At 38.9% G+C, this 25,079-nt stretch overlaps 1 protein-coding gene across 4 annotated transcripts in view; it reads left to right on the top strand.

Moving 5' to 3' along the window:
- The window catches only part of vps13c (vacuolar protein sorting 13 homolog C), a 392,379-nt gene that overhangs the window by 148,768 nt on the left and 218,532 nt on the right, over positions 1 to 25,079 (top strand). For all 4 annotated transcript variants that reach the window (XM_042061414.1, XM_042061415.1, XM_042061412.1 and 1 more), the window contains one exon: positions 17,955 to 18,259. In XM_042061414.1, the coding sequence (XP_041917348.1) occupies positions 17,955 to 18,259 (305 nt within the window). The remainder of the gene's footprint in view (positions 1 to 17,954; positions 18,260 to 25,079) is intronic.

The following is a 25,079-nucleotide window of genomic DNA, read 5'->3' as shown; positions in this document are numbered from 1 at the left end:
TGACTACATTGCAGTCAAGAAGTAGTCAAGTCAAGTCAAGTCGGCTTTTATTGTCAATTTCTTTACATGCACTGGTCATACAAAGAATTGAAATTTCGTTTCTTACTCTCCCATGCAGACATAGACATGCTTTAAATACAGACATAGACATACTATGGACATAGCCATAGACAATAAACATTAAATTAAAGTGCAAGATTGAAATATAGAACATGTATGTATCAAAATAGAAATATAGGACATATATATATATAAAAAAAAAATAGAGGTAGTTGTGTTGTATATTTCTATAGTCTTAACAGTTACATGAAGTTTAAACTTGTGCTTGTGTGTGACCTGTATATTTACATTGATATGCAGTATGTAGTAATTCAAGTATATCAGGCTTGATGTGAAGCAGCAACACGTTTGGCTGCGCAGTCACAGTGCAGTTCCACATGGCGGTGTTGGGGGGGGGGGGGGGGGGGGGGTTTGGTAGACAGGATCCTAGTTTCCTAGGTTCCTGGTTGGCTGGTGGGGGGGGGGGGCTGTCAGTGATGGGAGAGTGGGTAGAGTGTTCAGCATGTAGGGCAAATTAATTTACGAAACCAAAACGTGGGTCATAGTTGTCTAAGCCTCTATTGCGTAGCCTGTTAAAAACGTTGCCAGATAGTATTAAATCGGCAACAACATTGTTTTCTGCAGAAGCCTACCCAAGGCTACAGATTAATTCTGAACAGTTATTTCTCTACTGGCTCAAAAGATATTATGCCAGATTTGTATAGTTTGGTTACCTAGCAACCGAGGCTTATAGACGACAAGTGGGTGCGTTCAAAGTCGCAAACATTAGGCGAACGTTCGCGATGGATTTGAAACATGTTTCAGTTTGCCTTCAGTTTTCCATGAATGTCTGCGAACGTAGTTCTCCACAAACGTTACAAGACTTTGAACGCACTTTGTCGTCTATAAGCCTCGGTTGCTAGGTAACCAAACTATACAAATCTGGCATAATATCTTTAGACTGCTGACAAACTGACTGTTTTATGCGTTCACTCAATAAAGATTATGGAAATGAAACACCACTTTTCCATCAGAAACATATTTGTAAAAAACATAACTTGTATGATATAGAACATTATCGGAATATAGAATCAAGATTAACAATTTCGTCGTTATAATAGGTAGGAATGTGGCTCAGTAAGTAGCGCGGCAATTCACGACGCAGGAGATCGGGGTTCAAATCCTGCTCGCTGCAGCAATTTTGAAGGTGCATTTCTCACAGCTTAACCGAGTTAGATAGATAGATACAGTAAATATATAGAGATAGAAGGTTGGGCTTGTGGAACTATAGGCTACGTGGACCTCGCTTTAGATTGGGGGGCTGCAAAATTTACTACAAAAGGTTAAGAAAGGTCTTATAAGCGTATTAGTTATCCACCCTTTTATCTTATACACCATTAACTAGCATTAACATGCTGCTTGTTAACAGTTACAGGCTGCACGTCAACTGTTAACAAATATGCTTGTAAGTAACTTAAAAGGCTGCTTATAAACACTTACAAGCTGCATGTTAACAGTTACTTAATGTTATGAACAGTTAGCTAGCTGTTAGTTATGAATTGTTAACTGCTTATTATGCACTGTTAACGCCTAATAAGCACATGTTATTCTAAAGCGTTACCCAGGCTTTATATACAATTCTTCAACAGAAGGCCTGCCTCGAATGCAGGCTTCCCCAAAATAGGCTAAGGCCTGTGGTTTGCGCAGTCTAAAGTAAGTAGGCTAAATAAAGGACCCGCCACAATATGCGGTATGATGATTTTTTTTACGAGCAAGATGTTTTTGGTGCCCTACGCGCACTGCATGTTCTTAAATAACAATGATCATCAGTAAAATTCGACCATTATTTTGTGTAAATGGGCTATGCATTGGGTTAGACACCAGGGGCCATATTCACAAAGCCTTTTATCTTACCACTATCTTACTCCTAAATAGCAATAAAAGATTTTAGCTAGGAGTTTCTCTTATTAAGTTATTCACAAAGCCTTTCAGACCTACTCTTAGTAAGGAAAAATGACAACTCCTAAACTAAGAGTGAGTCTTCGTTGCTATGGATGACGTCGTTACTCATGCACGAGCTTGACTGAAGTGACCACCTTGATTGGCTGATGATTGTAACGCGGGAATGATTCCAAACACCTCCTTAGTGAGTTAAGAGTCCTCTCGACTTCTTTTAAGCTGTCCCAGAGGTGGAAAGTTGGGATTCGTTGGGGGCAGGGCCGGATTAACAATTCATAGACCCCTGGGCACAAATGTCTGATGGCCCCCCTCCCCCCCGGCCAACGTGAATCAGGTGGTCAGTTAATAGGCCTATATTGTGAAGATTTTTCTTGCCATCTTGGCACGAGCGCATCTGTGAGACCAAGCCTCACCAAGTAGCCCGTTTGTTTACAACTAACATTGCATTTAATTAAACTGCTTATAGGCTATGCCGAAATAGTTTTCAGCATGTTGAATATCAGTGTCGGGCGAATTAGGAAATGTTCTCAAAGTAGCCTTATGGCTGAAAGCTGCTTGGGATCCCCCCTGTCAAGCAATATTACCATACAAACGCACGGCCTGCTCACTTGTTTCAAAAGGAGTAATTTCGGCTTTGTCGGAACTGGCCATTGTAGGCTATGTAAAAATAAACTTCCAAAACTAACAAAAAATATTTATCTCCTTTCAGTTAATTCAAAAATTTCCAAAAAGTTAAAAACCGATGACATGATTCGCGTCACTGACATAATGCGTAAATAATATAGCCTAGATATTCCAATATATTCAAGTACATGTGTTTATTTTAGAGGGAAAATTCGAACGTCATTTTTGAGCAATTTTGACAGCTCTAGTCCACTGTAGGATACGCCAATAGTCTATTAACACCTTCCACCTAACCCACGGTGAGTGGGGGTCGCTATAATGCATGTGAAATAGTACCATTGAGTAGCCTATGCGAAATAGCCTTAAAATCGTTCCGGTGCCACTCTCTTGACAGGCTATGGACAACACATTGGAGACTTAAGCCCAGACATGAAATGTCCTATGTAAGAGGGGATTCAGGGGTTTCTCCCCCGAGAAATGTTTAAAAGTTGGTCACGCAACTCCTAGGCCTACCCAAAATGGACAGGATGTGGACAGGAAGGAAAGGAAAGACTGTGTTGACAAGATCAACCAAATAAAAGTCCTCTTCCTTTTCACACCAACCTCTTCTTCATCCTTTGCTTAAAATAGACCACCAGTCACGGTTACCCTTTAAACCTGTGAGAGGAGGAAAAGGGCGCACACGGGTAGGCCCGAAACATTAGGAAATAGAATTTCGGTCCCTTCCAGTAAAAAAGTAATCCAATGCAGATGTAAATTAGGTAAATAATGCAACGAAACGAAACCGAACTCTGGGATTTATTTGAACGTTTATTTTGAAGTGTTTCAGTTGATTTGCTGTCAGATTTACATGATTCAAACGTCCCTACCAAGGCAGGCTACTTGTTGTAGGGTTTAATATTTTTATTCAGAATGTTCTTTCTATCCATAATCATAAGTCTTTCTTCAGTGAATTAGCAAGATACCATCAGAAGCCAACAATCATAAAACACCTGTGCGCACGTTCTCTCTCCCCTGCACATGAAGCTGTCTGTGTGTTGTAGGCTAGACTTGCGTGAGTTCTTTCTATCTGCTTTACTTTTGTGAGTTGCGACCACCTAGGCTATGTTATAGACGTTCTATGAGGTACCAGTGTTTAGCTGTGTCACAAAACAATAAGCTTTGTTAGACTACTTTTATAAAATGATATTCAGGGCTATATACATTTTAAACATTCAGGGCTGAAGACCCGACAATAATTCTTCAGGTGGGAAGTGTCAGAAATTTTCATACGAGAGACGCTCTCATTGGTGGTTATGGAGGATATGGAGTAGGGGATTGACAGCAACATAGCCAATCACATTATGAGAGATGCTGAATTTAACATCAACTGCGATGTTTGATTTTAAATTAATGTAAATTTAGCCGGGACTGTGGGTGCTCGAGCGACGGAGCACCCACGGTATCGGCGCCTATGAGCCAGAGCATAGGGGAGAACCGGGACGAATGAAACACTTTTTAATTAAACGTAATTTACAAAGACATCGTAAAACACTGAACGTTAATATTTTGGCACTAGCAACATACATCTGTTCTTTGTCAAATACAGTTGCATGTATAGCTCTGAACAAAACCGTTCAAGAGTTTTTTAAGAAGAAGTCGAACGTGTGTTTTGTTTCATTCGTCCCTCCTGGCTGAGACAAATGAAACAGCATGGGGGACGAATGAAACATCCTACAGCTTAAATTATGTAAACTTCCCACACCTTCAATATTTGACAACATATCATGAATGGTACTATGTGTTATTTTAGATAGATTGCTGCTGGGCTATATGTCTTGGTTCATGTCTGTTCATTGCCATCATGGTGAAGCGCGTAGCCTATCTCGCGGTTGCATCCATTACAAACAAACATGCAATGTGAACATCTGGGATTGGGGAGAGCACTAAATGCTCTACTGAATAAGCATGAAGCCGAACCTTTAAATGAAAAATACTCTTTAATAATCAAAAAAAATAAACCGCTAATGAAGTAAACTTGTGACTATCAAAAATTGTTTATCGCCTGTAACTCCGTGATAACAGGACGTAACAGGAAGGCATTTGGCTGAGCAACGGAGGTTAATATGCTCTATATTTTGTCCAAATGATGTCTGTCTATCATCGTTGCACTCGGAGAAAAACGGAATGTTTCATTCGTCCTGCGTTTCTTCTACGGCTGCAAACGGGATTCACCCGCAGTTAACCAAATATTTCTTTATTAGGGCAGGGCAGGCATATTTCTGGCTATTAAATTATTTTTTATTAAACCAGTCTGCTAAAGTCTGTAGTGAAGTCTGTGTAGGGTTTTCCAGGCTCCATTTCTTTTTACGAGACACCCTGCTCACAAGAGACATCTGCCGGTTGTTTGGGTTGTTGCAGCGTCGTTGCAGCGTCACTGGAAAAATACAAATTAAAGTTGCATGATCCCGCGTGATGTTACGCACAGACCGCAAGGGAAGCTGGCCAATTTGAAGTAATGCCCACTGTAAGATCAAAATGTTATCAAGATCAAGATCAAAATGTTATGTTGCAAATAAATGTCATGAATTTCAAACACTAGGTTTAATCTAAATAACACATGCTAGCTAATTATCAACTAGAAAACGCAATTCCAGGGAATTACCAGTGCATGAAAATGCAAAACATATGGTGTGAAATATATTGTTAAAACAGATGATGTGCTAATTGGCAACCAACATGATGAGGTTTAATATAGTTGAAATGACTGAACTAGGTAGATGAGGTTTAATATAGTTGGAATGACTGAACTAGGTAGATGAGGTTTAATCTAGTTGGAATAACTGAACAGAAAGGTGGATAGTTTAAAAGGTTAAATTATTTGCGAGGTAGGCCTAGATGAGGTTTATTATAGTTGGAATGACTGAACAGTTAAATAGGTGGATAGTTTAAATGGTTAAATTATGTTGTCGACAGAGGAAACAGTTGAACAAGATGTGTAGTCTTATTAAGAGAATGAGACTGCATGCTTAAAGCCTGAGAAACTGACAGTTGATGCAGGTGGCCGGAACACCTGGCCTAGGATTCTAATTGCTTAAGTGCTCTGTTATGATGTCATCAGCCCATGTTAAGTCTATGGGGAAATTTTGAATAGTTTTTAATTAATAGTTTAAAAAGTATAACAGTTACAAAGATGAAAAATACAAAGCCCCCATGTCCTAAGTAAGACCTACGTAACATAGTTTGAATGAAGTTTCTACGTTAAACGGTTGAAGCTGCATTAAATGCTTTAGCGGAAGAATAAGAATAAGAAGCCTAGGAAGAACAGTACAGTGCATTTTCATGCACTGTAATTAATAGAAACGACAGCTCTGCATTAGAAAAGCTAATGTAACTTGTTTAGGTAGTTAGCCCTGCTCTATGAGACCTTTTTGTCTGAAACTGTTTAGTCTGACTATTGAGGCCTGACTGCATTTCCATAAACTTGACAAAGGTTTTCCTGAGGCCTGATGTCTTTCCATCTGATACCTGATACCTTACTTTGACATCTGAGGATGCCTTAATCTGGGCACCGTATATATATATATATGTGTGTGTGTGTGTGTGTGTGTGTGTGTGTGTGTGTGTGTGTGTATGGGTGTCATGAGTATGAGTATTACCAAAACTCCTCTTCATTTTCTTTAGGACCTTAAGATTATCCTGTCATGTCAAACATATTCTAAACCTCTGATACTGACACTGATGGTGTGAAATTTAAATTGTGCCTAGAGTTGCAATCTTTAAAAAAAGTGTTTTCATGTGCCATGCAAACTGTTGCCGCCTGATCTGAGTTGACGTAGATGTGAGTCACATAATGTGTGAGTCTAGATGGTTTACAGCACACAAGGTCTACCACTGATAAATAACATATGGTTTTGGTGCAGTATCAAAGCAAAACACTAATTCATATGTCTGCAAATCCTTTAATGTGGTAAATTACTGCATGAAATATTTTGCCACAAGTTCCAATCAAGACACTCTGATACATTTGCCTTTAGCAAAACTTCATGTACCCTATAAAACAGAGGTTGAAAGTAATTTTTGTAAAGATAACCAAGGTTGGTAAGCAGTGATCAGCGGGCCGACATCTAATGTGAAGCTTATATTTCTGCATCATTTGCCCTTTCATTGACATGTTTGATTTTAGTCTTTATGTTAATAAGCATGAAAAAAATATATATTTTTTGTCTAGCCTGTTACTCCTACACACAATTAAGCTCAATCAATAAATGTAAGATTTTGACCATTGTCTCGTATTTAAATTCAATTTAAGTCTTTTGCTTCTGAAGGAGGTTTAGGAAAAACAGGTCAGAATTCAGTACGAGTTGATTTATTTCTGTGAGACGAAGACAAGACTGTTGTAAGCAGCAATATTTTCCTCTGGGCAGTGCTGTAAATGGCTGTCACATCTATATTGACTCAGGCAGCAGCACCTACAATTTCTTTACCATTTTCTGTATCTTATTTATTATGTTCCTTTCAGGGATTCCTTAGCTTTCAGTGTTGTTCTCCCAATGAGGTACTAATTTACCGTTTGCTTCTGTGCAGACTCAACATTTCTTTGCATCCTGTGATGATAATATGTCAGGCCGTCACCCATATACACTCCAAGAATCACTCACATATATTTGAATTATAAGTTAGTCTTTCACCTTTTCTTGCAACTGCATTATTACCACATTCTATGAAAGAACTGGTTGCATAGCTGCAGGGGTGCCTGCACTGCAAAAAATGAAATCTAACCAAGTGTAATTAATCTTATATTAAGTAAACAATACCAACTAGAACTTTTGATCTTGATATAAGATTAATAACACTTGGTTAGATTGTATTAGATACGCAGTTTTTGCAGTGTAGTAGACCTTATTATAATACCAGTTACCACTTAGCCTGACAAGCCAGGCCCACTTCAAGAGATGTTGGGTCTGGGAACACACCATTGGCAGGGCTCAATCCGAGGGGCGAGATAAACGGTTGTCTTTCAAATTCAAAATTGGAATTTCTGTTTCTAGTTGAAACCTGGCTAACTTCAGACAGCGAAGCTGTTCTTGTTGAAACCTGTCCCTCATTTATCAAACTAGTGCTTTCTGTACGTCCTCTGCCAATTAAGCCACGTAGTTCAGTAGAGAGACGTTTGAATAAATTAGCGTTTGCGATTGACAACGTTGTGATAAGTACAACAAGAACAAAATTGTCTAGGCTACACCGCGACAGTTGTAGTCTGCATGAAAAGTCCTTGCACACGAGGTGCGGGCTGAAGCGGTTTGAGGGAGAGCAATACAGGGAGAGAATGCATGCTCTCTCTATAATGTAAGAGTGCATCTAGGCTAATCTATGTTTTAAATAACTGCGTGCTGCTATGGAAAAGTCAATATATTAGAGATATTGTGAGTAACGTAGGAATGGACGAGTTATTCAGCCTAACTGTAACTAATTACTGAAATTTTAATTATAATGCGTTACCTTACTTCGTTACCCAATAAAGTAACTAAATTACAGTAGCGCATAACTTTATAATTCGTTACTCCCCATCACTGCTTGTAGGCTACGTGGGTTTTAATCAACATCAATTTTGTTTATTTCCTGTCGCACTAGTTCGACGACGCTGCAGCCTCCAAGGCTTTAGAACAGGGGTGTCCAAACTTTTTGACTCAGGGGCCACATTGGGTGTTGGAATGTTTTGTATCATTTAAATGACAAAGTAATTTTGTTGTAGAAAATTAATTTCTTAAGAAATACTGTTCATTTGATGTTGTTTAATTCATTTAGAAATGGTACACTGTCACTTTAAGACTCATTTGCCAGCTCCACTAGTCTATGGCTAGTGCTGTGCCTATGACTCACAGTTTATAAATGGTCAGTAGTGGGAACTACTGTTGCCATCGCGATTTCCTTTTAAAAGTTTCTTATAAAAAGGAGATATCAATTATCAACAATAACAAGCCAGCTGGAACCTGTCGCACTTTCCCTCTTGTGCACGCTCAAATGCGTTCCCAATTAAATGGAGTAGCATAACGTAGTTAGATCTGCTGCAATGGAGATACTATGTATCTCGATGTAACAGCTGTTTTGACATTGACATGGTAAACGCTCTCTAAGAAGCGTGTAAAGCAGTTTGCAGTAGCCTAAAGTTAATCACAACGTCGTCTATGCTGGAAAAAAATAGCGAGCGGCCTATAATAACCTAATTATTTAAATGCACGGCAGGCCGGATTAAAGTGCATGGGGGGCCGGATCTATGATAAACTAATAAATGCTCGGTGGGCCTGATTAATGTGCGTGGCGGGCCGCAGTTGGCCCACGGGTTGTAGTTTGGACACCACTGCTTTAGAACTACCATAGTCGCTCCACTAATGAAACACGTGACTAAAAGGCGCTTTGTCATTGGCCGATGGTGAAGCCCTGAACTTTGTGAGAGAAGGGAGAGCATTGCAGCGCTTGGGAGTGCTTTAAAACTCACAGAAAAAATAGTAGCGTTCGTGATGCAGTCGGCCCGTAAAATTAAATGAGAATCGAAGTCATATAAAAATCATATCGTGCACAGGGGTGAGTCGAGATCGCAATTTTATAACGTTTTATCGTGCAAGCCTAATATACACACTACTAAGTATTTCTGATATGTTGCCAATTGGATCATAAACGGCCACAGCAACGAAGAGGAATGATTATTATTATTATTATTATTATTATTATTATTATTATTATTAAATTGCCTCTGCACACAATAGGATAGCACTACAACCAATCTTTCTTTTGTAGGAATGACTTCAGTGTTGTCCTTTGTAATTTTCTAAAGGAAAAGCTTAACTCCAAGTCTTTAAGAGTCACGGGCAATGCCGATTCGAAAGACCACCAGCAGCAGCCATCTTCTTTGTTTTCAAGAAGCAGGGAATTCACACGGGACCGTCGCAACTCTGTTAAGCCTGCCCACCGACTCTATACACAAAGTGATTGGCCTGACTAGAGTTTGGTTTTTCCAGCTTGCAAGCCAGCGGCGAGTTGCTAGACGATCCTGCCTGCAAATTACATTTGCTGCCGCTAGGGTGCGTCTAGATATCTAGGCTAGTTACCACTATAAGACAACTGAAACAACACAAAATAAACAGGCTGAAATTGTTGCTGAAAATATTTTATTGTAGGCTATATTACCTACCTACATTGCTGGTACATTTTACAACAGTAGATCTCCATGAACTCATTCCCTTTGATGTCTTTCAGTAGCCTATCGTATAGTTTATAGCTTAGTTGCCTTGTGCAATATGACTTTGATGTTTTGTGGCCTACATTTCCGTCAGTCTACAGTCTTTTAGCCCATCTTTACCAACGGAACCCTTCCAAGATAGCACCCTTTCAACGCTCTACTTTGAGAGACCAACCATTCATGCCGTCGATGTTTAATTTTGGGCGTCTGACGGAAACTGATCAATCTGACCAACAATTAATGTTGATTTAGAAAACTTGTGTTGCGCTTTTTGTTATTGTGTTCACAGCAGTGGGTGACGGCCTTACTAACAGGCTATGTTATCATTACCATACCATTATATTATCACAATTAATAAGTCATCATAATAATCATCGTCAACATGACATGTCACACATACCTACTCCATTACTGAGTTCTTGTTATCATGCAGCCTCAGCTACTCTCTCCACCATCTGCTCACTGTCCCTCTGTATGCTTGCTTACATATCTTTGTTCAAATTCAACAAACTTCAACCTGTTGTTGACACAAACCTACTTGCAATATTGTTTGTTTTAGAAGCTTCTACATTGGTTTTATTTTTATACAATTGGCACTACCGGCATCCGCCGCAATTTCAATGTGAAGGCTACTTCAATTAACCATTTTGATGGAGCCAAAATGGGAGGGTTGGGGCCTGACGAGCTGTTATTGAGAGTCAATATCGAAAATGAACCAATGGGCTGCTGACTGTTTTCTTTGGGCCGATCGTTGACCAAATTAATACAATTATATAGTCTATTCTATCGCCCCAAAAGGTGCGTCGGCCCACCGGGAAAATGCTGGTATGCCAGACGGCCAGTCTGCCCCTGATTGAAAACGTTGATAATATTTGTCCTTTTCCCGGTTTTAGGTTTGTGCATTGGTCAGCTAAAAAAGTAGTCTACATAGTTCTAACAACATCCACATGCAATATCTTTACAACAACAATACCTAACAACGACCTATTCATTTGGACAACTTTATACAGCCCTATAAGGGCTAAACTTACCTTTAGTTTTGTTCTAGTCTGAGTCCAGGACAGGAAAAAAAAAGTGTTATGCATGACAGTATCAAGACAATCATTTTGGGTTATTATTTGTTGATCTAAAAGCAATTGTAAGTATAGCAAAAGCAGCATTTGTAAGTATAGCCATTCCCCTTTCCCTCCAATATTATTATAAACATAATAAAGACACCTGGACTCGGTCGAGACCAAGTCATCTCTGGAGCACTTCTCCCTACTGGAGCAGGGTAGCGGGAAATATCGCACACATATCGTCAGTCATACTACTGTGTATACAGGGCTACCTGTTATTTTTCTGGATTGTGAATAGTTGAAACAGCTAATAGGCCTACCTACAAAACGAATCTGCACACCAAAATGAATTGTTTTCGTTTTGACAATTGGGTGTCGGTGTTGGGGGATAGGTGATTTGATTCTGGAGTGATCTGGATGATAAGACTTTTGAAGTCTCTTTATACTAAAAAAAATACTAGATTTTGATCTTAAAGACCCACTGCGAATCAAGTATTTATTGTTTTTGATATGTTCTTGTGGTGTTTTTCATGTGTTTCAACACATATTATGAGTAAAGTACACAGTAAACATAATTCCTGAGAATTTCTGGTTTGAATGGTCAGTGCACCATTTTTGATTTCCAAATATCAAATCCATTGAGCCCGTCTTTGTGATGTCACAGAAATGGGGATCAAATGAAATCCTAATTAACTTGCAACTAAGTTCAGCAGGCTATAAATAAATTAAATAGCTGCCATTGAAACTTTCTTTCTCAACAGTGAGTTTTTCAATTATGTATCTACACACCTCACGCAGGTCTTGACTCTTTATAAACAAACTTCAAAGCAAAAGTGAAATTTCTCTAAGTCAATTCTTTGTTAGGCTATGGGATGGCACCATTCTACTGTAGGCCTTCACTATTCAGTTCACCATGCTTACGTTTTGAAAATCAAAGACTGGTTTGTGTTCTTTCTGGATTTAACAGGCATTCAGAAGATCAATGACAAAGTCCATGTTCCACGTTTTCATATCAACTTAAATGAACAAGGTGGTGGATCGGTCTGGTTCTATTTTAAATAAATCACACCACTTTGATAAGGCTGCCTTGATTTCGAACTTGCGTGCTGTAGGTGTGACAGAAGCAGGAATGGGAGAATGTGCATAACACAAAAGTGCGTAACTGAAGCGTGTAAAAAAAAAGCTTTCGCATGATTAACGCGCAAATGGGAGAATTCCCCCCTTAGTAATTATAGTGGGGCTGTTAAGCTCTTAAAATAGGGACGATCTTGCTTTTTGTGAAAGAAGCATGAAACTTTCAGGGTTTGTTCTTGATGACCTAAGCTTTAATTTAAGATCTGGAGGCAGTTTGACCTCTGAGGTCAGATAGAGGTCACTGACCTCTGTAATATGTTGTGACACTAAAGGTGAATGGGGTAAAAAAAAAATAATAATTGATATCACCATGAAACTTTCTCAGTTGATTACTCATGTCAAATTAGGAAAAAAATGTTTTTTATATTTTAATGTTTAAATATGCAAATTAGGCCTTATCTCACAAAATCAGATTGTCTGATAAAGCCAGGCTCAAAATATTTTTTTCATTTTGTTGTCATATGAGATAGGAAAAGAATTACTGAGGGGTTTATGGACATCTACTTCTATTATCCTGTAATTCACCTGTACCACTGTGATATTAAAATTTCTAGGCCCGAAATTAGAAATGGGTGTATCTTAGGATCTAAATGTGATAGAAATGTAAACTAAATATGTTTTTCCATGTTTCTGGGCATGAGGAACTCATCTATAGCATTGATAGCACTCTAAGAGGTCAACATCATTAAGTGCAGTGAAGATCACTGGCAAAACATCTACTTCTGTTATCCTGCATATATATAGCAGGGTATTTATTCGGGGGGGGGGGGGTTAATAATGATAAAAACAGCAGGGGAAGAGGGTTACATGAACACTTCGAGCAAACAGGTGGCCAATCAGAGATTCGAAACAAACGAGAGACCAACATGTCACAATGCAAAAACGCCGGTTTCCCTATTTACATGCAACTGCGAAACTGGAGTTTTCCAAATAGTTTTTGTGATTTTCATGTAAATGAGAGGCCAAACCACGTTGAAATATCTGCGTTTTTCCTTCGTGTAAACAGGATCTTAATTTCCCACAGTTCTGGGGTACAGGGTGGGGCAATGGGTGTGGCCTGGGTGTGGTTTCAGAAGTTCCGGCACTTGGGAACCTAAATGGTTGTGTGCTGCTTTCTCTCTCACTTTCTCCTTTGACTGTCCAACAGCACAGAGCGATAAACAGCAGACTCAGTTCTTCAATTGAAGAAGAAATGTTGATTGCCTTTGGAACTGGAAGCCATTTCTGTTATATATTCATTCACAATGTGGTTACTGCACTGGGTCCTTCCACTGGTTCTGCACTGCTAGCATTTCATGCTTTCACTGGCTGTGATACAACATCTGCATTCAGTGGCCATGGTAAAAAGACTGCCTGGGATACATGGCGTGTACTGTATATCCAGAAGTTACAGAGGCTTTCCATAAAATGTTGCAAATGCCACAAGAGTTGAGTGATCTTTCCTTGTCTCAACTAGAACGTTTTGTGGTGCTGATCTACAGGGTTCCCACGGGTCATGGAATTTCTGGAATATTATGGAATTTTAGAAAGTCTATTCCAGACATGGAAAGTCAGGGAATTTGATCATTTTTGGAGCACAGTCATGGAATATCAGGGAATTTTAAAATATACTTGCCAAAATACATTCTGCCCTACAAAGGCTAAGAGCAGTATCTGCACTTTTTTTTTCACAATATTAAATGCCAGTGAAAGTATCATATTCAAAATAGTCAGTCAGATTTTACAAAAAGTAATTAACATATACTTTAATAAATATAAGCAGCAGTGTGCAAAGGTGTCAAAGGTTAGGTTTTGGTGTGCAGCAATTCAATATTGCTTGACATGAAAGTCTACAAGAATACCCGAATGATTTTGTTCCATTTTAACATAAATGTTTATAAATGACAGAGTTGCCATTGTTAAGGCATCTAACAGCATATCTTCCAGGGCTTGAAAACAAAATTATTTTTCAAACGTTCTGTTCCGAACGGTTCAGGTAGGCCAACGTTTTTGTTCTTGCATGCGTTCCGCCACCAACATATCGGTGCTGAACCGGTTCGGAACGCAAAATATAAAGTTCCGGCAGTGTTTGGCGGGCCTATCAAGTCTATTTTTGTGGACTTTACCTTAGAATAGACGTACTCATTATTTCCCCTTGATTTAGCCTATACCGTAGCTATGCCCAAAAATAATAAATCACAGGCGGCATCCAAAAACATTCTAATGGGCTATCCATCCCATAGCCTACAGACTTACTGTAGGCCTAACCTATAAACCAGGTAAGGAGTTTAGCACGTATCCAGAAATATTTTTGATAAGAAATTATTTATAGGCATATGCCTATAAATAATTTCTTATCAAAAATATTTCTGGATACGTGCTAAACTCCTTACCTGGTTGTAGCCTAAGTTTTATCCATATGGAGATCTTCAAAGGCTTGCGCTATAATTCCAACCCTGTTTATAAACGAACCTGTCTGTTGCTGACAAGGCCTATCTCAAATTTCCCGTTTAACTCTTCTACATAGAATAGGCTATAATTGCGCAAACATTTCAAATCCCGACTTTAAAACGACAAGGCGTGGACAGGCAAAATAGGCTATTACGCATAGGCTACAAACAATTTCCAAATCAGTTTCAGTAGCCTACGCTACGAGCTGGCCTAAGATCCGAAGTGGCAGACGAATAGGTTACATTACAACAGCAAGACAAAATATACACATTTGGACCAAAGGTCCATTTATTCGTTTTTTTTTTTTTTTCAAACTGCAGAAATCAAATTATTAGGCTGTTTGCCTACAATCAAACGAGTAGAACACTTAGGATATGCTTTTGTGAAATTTTATAAAATATATAGAGAACGAAAAAAAACGTTATTAACCGGTTTTGTGGATTTCAGAATAACGTTTTTGTTCCGGAACAGTTGAAGACCATTTTGTTTTTGTTTCCACTCTTTGTAAAATTCCGTAAAATTCCGTTTGTTTTCGGTTTTCGTTTTCGTTCCTTGAACCGGTTCGGAGCCCTGATATCTTCACTAAAAATGTAGTAAGTACCTCCTCAATTAATATAAAAACTGAGTGATTATGATTACTTGTTACACTTACTGCAAAATGTTATTGTATGGCCACATAAGTATAAGCAGTAATGCAAAGGCAAAGCGCAATAAAACTACCAAATTTTGCCTAAATGTCAAAAAACAAAATGTTTAATATTCACCTCACTTTGATCTATCTAATGTTGTTGAATATAATTTGATGCTTATACTTGGTGTAAGAAAAACACAAAAGCTGTTTTTCTCAGCTTGGCATTTTTGCAGATACTGCTCTTTGGCTTTGTAGGGCAGCATTAATACAAATACATTTCCACGCAGAATTGGTGTATATCTGGTTAGTAGCTGTATGGCTTCCTTAAGTAGCCCAACTGTGTTTATTCAATGCCTCATCTCCCGCTCTAAAAAAGATTCTTGACCTCTATGCGGGTACTCTGAAATCATTGGTCGCTATATTGTACTATTCATTATATAGTAAGTCATGGAAATTCAGGTTTTTTGTCAGGGAAAGTCAGAGAAAAGTCATGGAATTTTACATTTGACTTAGATCCAGGGTTCCCACTCTATGACAGAACAAGTGCATGCTTAGAGGTCAATGAAGCAAGGAAACAACTTTTTATCCAGAGGTCAAGATCCCTGGAAAACATCCCCCCTACACAAGCTGCTTTGAGGCAACACATCAAAAGAGCAATGCACCAGGCTAACCTAATATGGAACCTTGCCTTGGTTCCTAGCCCACAGTTACCAAGTCCTTCAGACTGGGGATGGATTGATACAGATGCAGGCTGACAGCCACGTTGGACAACACTCCCTGAGGCATCACAGGCATGCTATGAGCTTGAGCACTGTGGTTGTAAAAAGGGTTGTACCGGGCACTGTAAATGCAAAAAGGCAGCATTAATGTGTACAAGCTGCACAGCTGTTTTGTAGGCCTTTTTCTTACCCCCAAAAGCTAAGGCCTCTACGACAACTTTCACTGTACTTTTTAGAATGCTGATATGTTTGTTACCTGTTCAATGTTACATTGGGGATTTGTGATATGAGTTCAAGTTGTGACTTTTTGATAGGAGCTCAAGTTCAAGCAGGGCTACATTTTTGTCATGTCCATATTTATATGGAATTGTTTGGTGAAATGATACATTTTGTACTTGGATTTGCCCAATCATTGGATCTTTTGCCAGTGATCTTCACTGCACGTAATGATGTGGACCTCTTAGAGTGCTATCAATGCTATAGATACGTTTCTCATGCCCAGAAACATGGAAAAACATATTTAGTTTATATTTATATCACATTTAGATCCTAAGATTCCTAAATTCTAATTTCGGGCCTTGAAATTTCATATCACAGTGGTACAGGTGAATTACAGGATAATAGAAGTAGATGTCCATAAACCCCTCAGTAATTCTTTCCCCATCTCATATGACAACAAAATAAAAAAAAAAATTTTGAGCCTGGCTTTATCAGACAACCTGATTTTGTTTCTTAAAATGTATGCAAATTAGCACATTTTTAATGAGATAATGCCTAATTTGCATATTTAAACATTAAAATATAAAAAACTTTCAATACATTTTTTTCCTAATTTGACATGAGTAATCAACTGAGAAAGTTTCATGGTGATATCTTTTTTTTTTTTTTTTTTTTTACCCCATTCACCTGTAGCGTCACAACATATTACTGAGGTCAATGACCTCTATCTGACCTCAGAGGTCAAACTGAGAATGCCTCCAGATCTTAAATTAAAGCTTAGGTCATCAAGAACAAACCCTGAAATTTTCATGCTTCTTTCATAAAAAGCAAGATCGTTGAGCTTAACAGCCCCACTTTTAGTAGTGTTTTCAGTGTTGCAGTGTTCTGCTGACGTGAATGTCTTGTACACACAAAGTGAAGTGTTCTGTTTTTGGGTGTAAGAGCTCAAAATATGATTTGGTAAACCCATAATTACCAAAACAACTGGAGAAACATTAGAAATGGTCCAATTAATTTGGAGGTATCATAAAATACCATCAAAAATCATTTAGCAGATAACTACTTCGCAAATTAAGTAAGTAAGTACATATACTTTTTTGATCCCGTGAGGGAAATTTGGTCTCTGCATTTAACCCAATCGGTGAATTAGTGAAACACAAACAGCACACAGTGTACACACAGTGAGGTGAAGCACACACTAATCCCGGCGCAGTGAGCTGCCTGCTACAATGGCGGCGCTCGGGGAGCAGCGAGGGGTTAGGTGCCTTGCTCAAGGGCACTTCAGCCGCAGCCCACTGGTCGGGGCTCGAACCGGCAACCCTCCGGTTACAAGTCCAGAGTGCTAACCAGTGGGCCACGGCTGCCCCTACAAATTAGACTAGATGGTATAGTTTTGCTACCAAACTGCTTTTGAAAGCTGGTGCTATCCTGACAATTTACTCAGGGGACTTGGCCAATACAAGCAAATATGTTGATCAACAGCTACAATTCATTTTTTTGTATTTCTTGTACTTTACCCGATCAGCTGTGAGCTAAATAAAAGTTGACCATGAGTACCCAGCTATTTAGCTTAGGTCACATGCTGACTGGATATTATTTAGCTTCAATAACTTTGTTCACACAAATGTTCATGCAAAGCAGCATGTGAAATTGCCAAATGCCAGAAATAGAGCACCCACCATGCTCTTTCAGCTCTCTATTGTGTTGCCAAACACAGCAACCACCCTTGGGGAACATCTGTGTCGCATGTCTTCTTATATTGAATCTGCCAATGCTTTTGATGGACCATCAAACAATTGTCATCAGAGTCTCATTGTATGCAGCACGTTGCATCTAATCACATATGCATTATGCACAGTTTGAAACGTTTATTTCCTATGCATTTTTGGCTTACATGTTCTGGCATACTTTGTGCTCTTCAGATTTTTGTGGATAACTTCCAGGCAGCAAAATCAGCCCTGACTGCAGCGACATCTCAGGCAGCGGAAAAGGCAGCAAGCAGCATGAAGGAATTTGCTGAGAAGAGTTTTCGCCTGTCCATGGATGTCAAACTCAAAGCCCCCCTCATCATTATTCCCCAGTCATCTTCCTCCCATAATGCATTATTGGTTGACCTGGGACTCATCACTGTGAGCAACTGTTTCAGCCTGGTTCCAGCTAATGAAGGTCCATTTCCTCCACTTCTGGAAACAATGGAAATCAAACTTACCCAACTCAAACTGGTCAGGTACATAAAGAAAAACAATGAAATATGCTTTGATGAGATGCCCTTCTCTTTTATTACACTGTGTGCTCAGGAGTGTGACAATTAACGACCCAAGTTGTGGTCATGGAGCATTATCTAAAAATCGCTATCTTACACTATATAAAACGCATTACACCACTGACCACGAAAAACAGACCGTTCTATAGCGAAAGGCGCATGTGAAGCACAGCTGAAGACGCATGGTCACGAGATGTAAGCAGCAACTCCTCTGCAGGATAAATGCTGAGCATTTTTTTATTCAGTCATTTGAATATTATTGGGGTAAGTGTTGCTTTTTTCAGGCTATGTTTTCGATGGTAGCCCATTGTTAGTCAATAGTGAAAGTAATTAAGAAGGGGTAAATGGACGACACGGTGGTCTGTTCACAGAAGTTAATGCACGGTCGAGGTTGTAAAAGAGGAGCGGAGACACTTGCGTTGTGTTCATTTCTTGTTACAATTTAAACGTTTTAATCGCTAAAACTGTCTTGTTTGTAGAACTAATTTCTTCCGACACATATCAACTAATTTCTCAACTTGCAGGACAAACTGCCGTTACTAGTTCTAAATACGTGGTTGCTACGGCCAAAGGCCAGTCGTTAGTTCTATCTCTCCCGTTGTCAAGCGGGCGTGCAGTATCCCAAGATTCTGATGAACTTTAGTTTTGAAACATCGCTATTTTACTTAGCCTGCTGTCATCCATCTAGCTAATAGCCACCTCCGTCATATGCTATAAGGTTGCCATGTTCTGAACGTCTGCATTTTACAGCTCGGATGCAACGTGACAGTTCATTTAAACTTCACAACGATTTCGGCGAATTATTATACAAGTGTGATACGGCCAACAAAATGGATCTACTTCATAGGTGTGCAAATAACATACGGTTAATGGTCGTTCTAAATTACGTAGGACAATGGGAAATTCAACCAAGCAGTGGAATAACTGTGTATAACTGTTTTGTCGTTGACTATTGACACAACGGTTAAATTAGTTTCACTTTGCCATTAAGTTCAAATCATAGATGAGTGCAGATGCGTGTAGGCTATACTCTGCTAGGTTTTAGTAGAGCATGGTTTAGTGGAGTAGATACGGTCTCGTGTGCAAGCAGATTCCTTCAAATGTGCCGCTGACTATCAAAATACTGATGCGCTGTTTGATGTTGCACTGCTTGCTGTTAAAGAGAATGACAGATGTCATTTTCATTGGTTTAACTCTTCCCCTTGAACGCCTACTAGGAGCAACCCATATGTATGTTGCTAGGGCTACCCAATACCCATGGAACATATTTGCATAAAAGAAAACAAACCTCCACAAGTGATTATAAATTACTTTTACCATCATATATTTATTGAAATATAGACATATTTCACAGACATTGAATATCTCTGTAAAGATGAGACTCTGAACTATCAATTCATTTGGGATTCAATGTGATTCAACTAATTTTGAGGTATACAGTGGGTATCAGTAAAGTTTGGACGGTTTCCTGCATGAATTCCGCTCGAATCGCGCACCATATTCTCAGCAGAAATGGCACAAACTGCAGTTGACCCAAACAACCACCAGGTGGCACTTGGGAGTTCTGCCACTACTATTTTTGATGCGACTTGATTTACTGCTTCCATGACGCATCCAGTTTCCAAGTCAGTAGAACAATCAAGAGACAGTTGAGCCAAACATATGTGATGATTAGGGTTGGGCACCGAAACACGGTTCTAATATGGCACCGGTGCCGACGTAAACGGTAGTAACTGCATCGAATAACAGCATGGATTTCGGTGCCTCATTTCGGTGCCTAAATCGCGTTTTTTTTTTTTTTGTACGAGGCATCACTGCATGTCATGTGCCATCTCTAACGTCTTGCTCTGATAGCAACACATCCAGATAACCTGCAGTTAGCTAACATAAACACTGGATGTATAAACCAGAGGGGTGCACCACTATAGCCCAAGTAGCTTTAAAGCGATATCAGGAGCTCCTGTAAAAATCTAGCAGTGGGCCTAACTACACACCAGCAAAAGGCTATGAAACAACATCAACAGTATACGTTACACAATATCCTTGCTAATGCGCTAGCTGGCATTTATTTGAAATGTTATCAGCAAAGTTGTAAGATGAAAACTTTATTTCACAGTGTGTTCTAAACAACATAATGGCATGATATTTATCTTTCATATGTATGAGGCCCATATAGCATCACAATGAATATGAAGATCATGGCTGGCAAAAACATAAATATGTAGGCTAGGTTACATACCTGATGTCACTGAACTGTCAAAGAGGCTACGAAACCATCTCCGCACGTTATCGCTAATTAAACTCAGCTGACTGGTATAGCGCATAGCCATAGTTAAAATGCTTAGCTGTTAAAATGCCTAGCGCTGGGAATCTAAACATTTCAACACCGACATGTAACCTAGCATGTTCAAAACTATTGTGTGTTATGGGGGAAGACATGAAATTTCTTGAAGCATTTGGGAACACACTAAATTAATTGGTAAGTAATTCAGAAAGAGTCCCTGTTAGATTAGCTTGCTTGCAAATGCCGTTGTCCATGACCTGGCAGTTCAATATGGCAAGCGGTTTTAACATAGCCTACCTTATGGCAAATTGCCTACACTGGGTAAACTTGAAAGCAGAGCTTACCATTGTGTGTGCATCTATGGCAAGATGTTTTAACCTTTAAATGTAGGCTATTATGCGTAGGAGCAATGAGATATTGATAGTAAATTGAATATAACAGTTACATTTCCTGTTAAAAATTGTCTTACTGATTAATAACTGATTAATTTCGATTAATTAATTTGAGAAAAAATAACTGATTAAAAAATTAGTGCAGATTAATCGATTCCGTATGACCTTTGACCCCGAGCCGTTCTAGTCAATAAAAATAGACTGTAAAATGAAGGAGAGGGAAGAAAATGTGCTGCCTGGATCATTGATTGGAACATTTACTTTTAAAAAATGGCCTGATGGTGTTGATAAAAATAAAGTGTTAAAAATAAAGTCCTTTGCAATGTCTGCAAGTGTTGACATTGAGGGGAGTGTTAATTTATTTTCATTGTGTCCCCTAGGTTATATCTGTGGCCTGAAATGCCTTGTATGTGAAAAAAAAAAACTTCTTCCCGAAGCACTTTTGAATTTATTTCCTCAGCATATTAGGTCATATCATAGATTATTATGGCCATTATTTGAACAGTGAAAATAATAATAAAAGAGTTTTTGAACTTTAATGTCACTAATGCTGATTATTCAATGATTCATTTGAATTTAAATATTTAAAATACTTTCACAGCAAAAATTATATATGCGATTAATTTAGATTAATTAATCACAGAGTATGTAATTAATTAGATTAACTTTTTTAATCGATTGACAGTCCTAAAAAAAGCAATTCATGCTTTAGACCATTTTAATTTAAATACAAAGTACCGGTTCAGGCACTGTTACGGCACCGGCACCGTTTTAAAAGTATCGATTTAGCACCGGTATCGGATAAAACCCAAACGATACCCAACCCTAATGATGAGTTTTATATATCTTATACCCTATTTGTCTCTTCTGTTTTAATGAAATGCTGAATTGATTTGACTGAGTCTAACTGTTTCCAACGGTGTAACAGCAATAGTTAAACAAAAAATGTAGTAGTTAAAGCCCTCTTTGAACTGTGTAGCCTTTTTTTATTTATTTGATTGTTTCTGTTTGTTTGCGAAGATGATGGTGGGTGGTCTTGTAATAACGCAAGTGAAAACTGATTTAGACATTTGGGCAACTCATTCTGTTAAATCAGTTTCCATGGCATTTTGGAGAGATGTGCTAGAAAATCTGTTTAGGCAGTCCCATTTATGGTAACGAGGAAAGACAATTGAATAGCACAATTTTTTTTCCCAATCGTTTCCATAAAATAGGCTAAGTCAAAGACAGAAAACTAAGTCTTATAATGACATAATGGTATAGTCTGTTTTCCATGTAGGATGCGCGGGTTAGGGATAAGGCTTTCATGGTGGACTACACACTTTTTCTTGTGTCAGGAACTAAACAAGAAAAAGCCCAGCTCCAGCGAAGATGGCTCTGGTCATCCCATCTTACCCCCCTCCCCCCACTTCCTCTAGCCTACCATTCAGGCTATGAAGACCTGCAAGTTAAAAGTTAAAAGCTGAACTGCTGTGAAAGAAGGGGGCAGGACTCGCCTTTAGTCTGGCAATTTAGGCTACAGAAGGCTATAGGCCTGCTTAAGTAAAGGATCTAAATAAAGCCTATAATATAACAGAAAATAATAATAGAAAATGCTGCTTGGCCATGTCTGGTCCTTTCACTCTCGTTCGCTAACATAAGCAACATATTGTAACTTTAACCAATGGTTTAAACTTACATTTAAACCATAGGCTACACTCAAATGGGCGCCTATGTCCTATGTCTCCAATGGATAACATGGCAAAATTCTCTGAAGCTCGGTTTCAAACTAAAAGTTCTCACTACAATAATTCACTTTTTTAACCCTTTTTAACAACTTAACCCTTTAAAATACTCAACTTTTTAACTGTTCAGCCATTCCAACGGTCACTTGACATCAACTATGCCTCCAGTTAAACATATTAAACCACGAACTACCTAGCAACCAACATAGCAACCATTGAAATAAAGCATCTATGTCACTTTCCATAGCAACCAACATGATTATACTAGCAAATAACAATAGTAGCTCCTTCATCTCTGATAGTAGCCAGCATGGATACCCTAGCAACAATCTAGCAACGACCTCAAGTACCCTAGCAACAGCCTAGCAACCACTTTCACAGTTAAAACCTAGCAACCGACATAGCAACCGACATGATTAACCTAGCAATAACCTAGCAACCACCTCAAGTACCCTAGCAACAGCCTAGCAACCATGTCAAATACCCTAGCATCAGACTAGCAACCATGTCAAATACTCTAGCAACAGCCTAGCAACCTCTTCCACAGTTACAACCTAGCAACCAATATAGCAACCAATGAGTTTAACCTTAGCAACCAGCATAGCAACCACCACAACTAACCTAGCAACAGCCTAGCAACCACCTCAAGCACCCTAGCAACAGCCTAGCAACAGCCTAGCAACCACTACAACAGTTACAACCTAGCAGCCAATATAGCAACCAATGAGTTTAATCTAGCAACCAGCATAGCAACCACCAAAACTAACCTAGCAACAGCCTAGCAACCACCTCAAGTACCATAGCAACAGCCTAGCAACCATGTTAAATACCCTAGCAACAGCCTAGCAACCTCTTCCACAGTTACAACCTAGCAGCCAATATAGCCACCAATGAGTTTAACCTAGCAACCAGCATAGCAACCACCACAACTAACCTAGCAACAGCCTAGCAACCACCTCAAGTACCCTAGCAACAACATAGCAACCATCATAACCTAATGGTTAGCATAGTTATCATTGTTAGCATAACTGCTAGCAAGCATTAGCTGACTTAGCTAAGTAACATTGTTAGCATAGTTAAAATTGTTAGCATAACTGCTGGTAAACATTAGAGACATTCCAACTTTCAGTTATCATCAAATATCTACCTATAAACAGCCATTAAGAATATCAACATTCATTAAACTTTCAGTCTGTCAACAACTTTTAAACTATGTACATTTAACTTTTAAAGGTGCCATGTGTAAGAATTGAGGTAAAAATATCCAAAAAATGAGCTACACGCATCAAAAGAATGAGAAGAAATAAGGGCGAGGATGTCATTTAAAAAATGACAAGGTATAGTGCTGCAGATATATCAGCCTGAATTAGCATGCTAAATTATTAGCCACAGCCCGACAGGTGTCATAATACCAGTTTCGGCCATGGGAGGCAGTATGCGGGCAACATAACCGCCATCCAAACTGCAAGACACGTTTCCCGGTTGTTACTCTAGGGTAGACCATCTTACTTTCTGGAGGTATAAATCATCATAAGCAGAAGGCGCTGAAAACGCAGTACAACGACGTTGTTGACAACAATAACAGGAATATTTAATAAATTGTTAGCCAACACGGTCGGTTTTCTGTTCATTGATAGCCTTCTCATGACCTCACTGTTGAGCCTGATATTTGTTTGAGAATGAATAATGCCTAGCTTGAGAAAATGAAAACAAAGAAAACCCAACTTTGTTCCCAGCTCCTTACATAAATGCAATAGACACATACAGTATTTGACTAGTTTGCAGGAGCACACAAAAGGCATGTGAATGGCAGATTATCATTTAGGCTGACACTCAACAAAATGCAGACACATGTTTGATGGACTGTAGTTAGCAGGTGCGTATCCCACAAAAGGCACCTGCCATTTGGACAGGGGAGATGATTTTGGAAAAATAAACCACGAAAAAACGAACCACTTTACCGTTATGTTAGTATTTTGTTTGTTGTTTAAAAATGTTGCATATGATGGCCTTGAAGTCTTGAGTTACTGAATTGGCAGTTCGTGCATGCTCTCTCCAACGCAAACCAGATTTGTGTTCCATAGCCAAGTAATTCTGCTATATAACATTGTAAACAGATAAATGTGTTTATTTGAAGCACACATACAAATACTGTAGGTCAGCTTCAAGTAGGCCTATGCGCACTTACGTGACTACTTCAAGTATTAGTACTTTTCATTCTTCAGCGACATCTATTGCCACTGGTCTGAGAATGGAAGAATAGGATCTGAAACAACTGACAGAAGACAGAAGAATAAACATTTTCTCTGAAAATAAAATCATAAAAAAGCAAGTATGTCCGAGGCCGCCTAAATGAAGCGGCATGTCCAGAGGTGTGGGCAGTT

Source organism: Alosa sapidissima, chromosome 14 (assembly GCF_018492685.1).
Source record: "Alosa sapidissima isolate fAloSap1 chromosome 14, fAloSap1.pri, whole genome shotgun sequence".
In the NCBI taxonomy this organism is placed as follows: Eukaryota; Metazoa; Chordata; class Actinopteri; order Clupeiformes; family Clupeidae; genus Alosa; species Alosa sapidissima.
The sequence above is the reverse complement of the archived record's forward strand: the minus strand, read 5'-3'. Positions and strand labels throughout refer to the sequence as shown.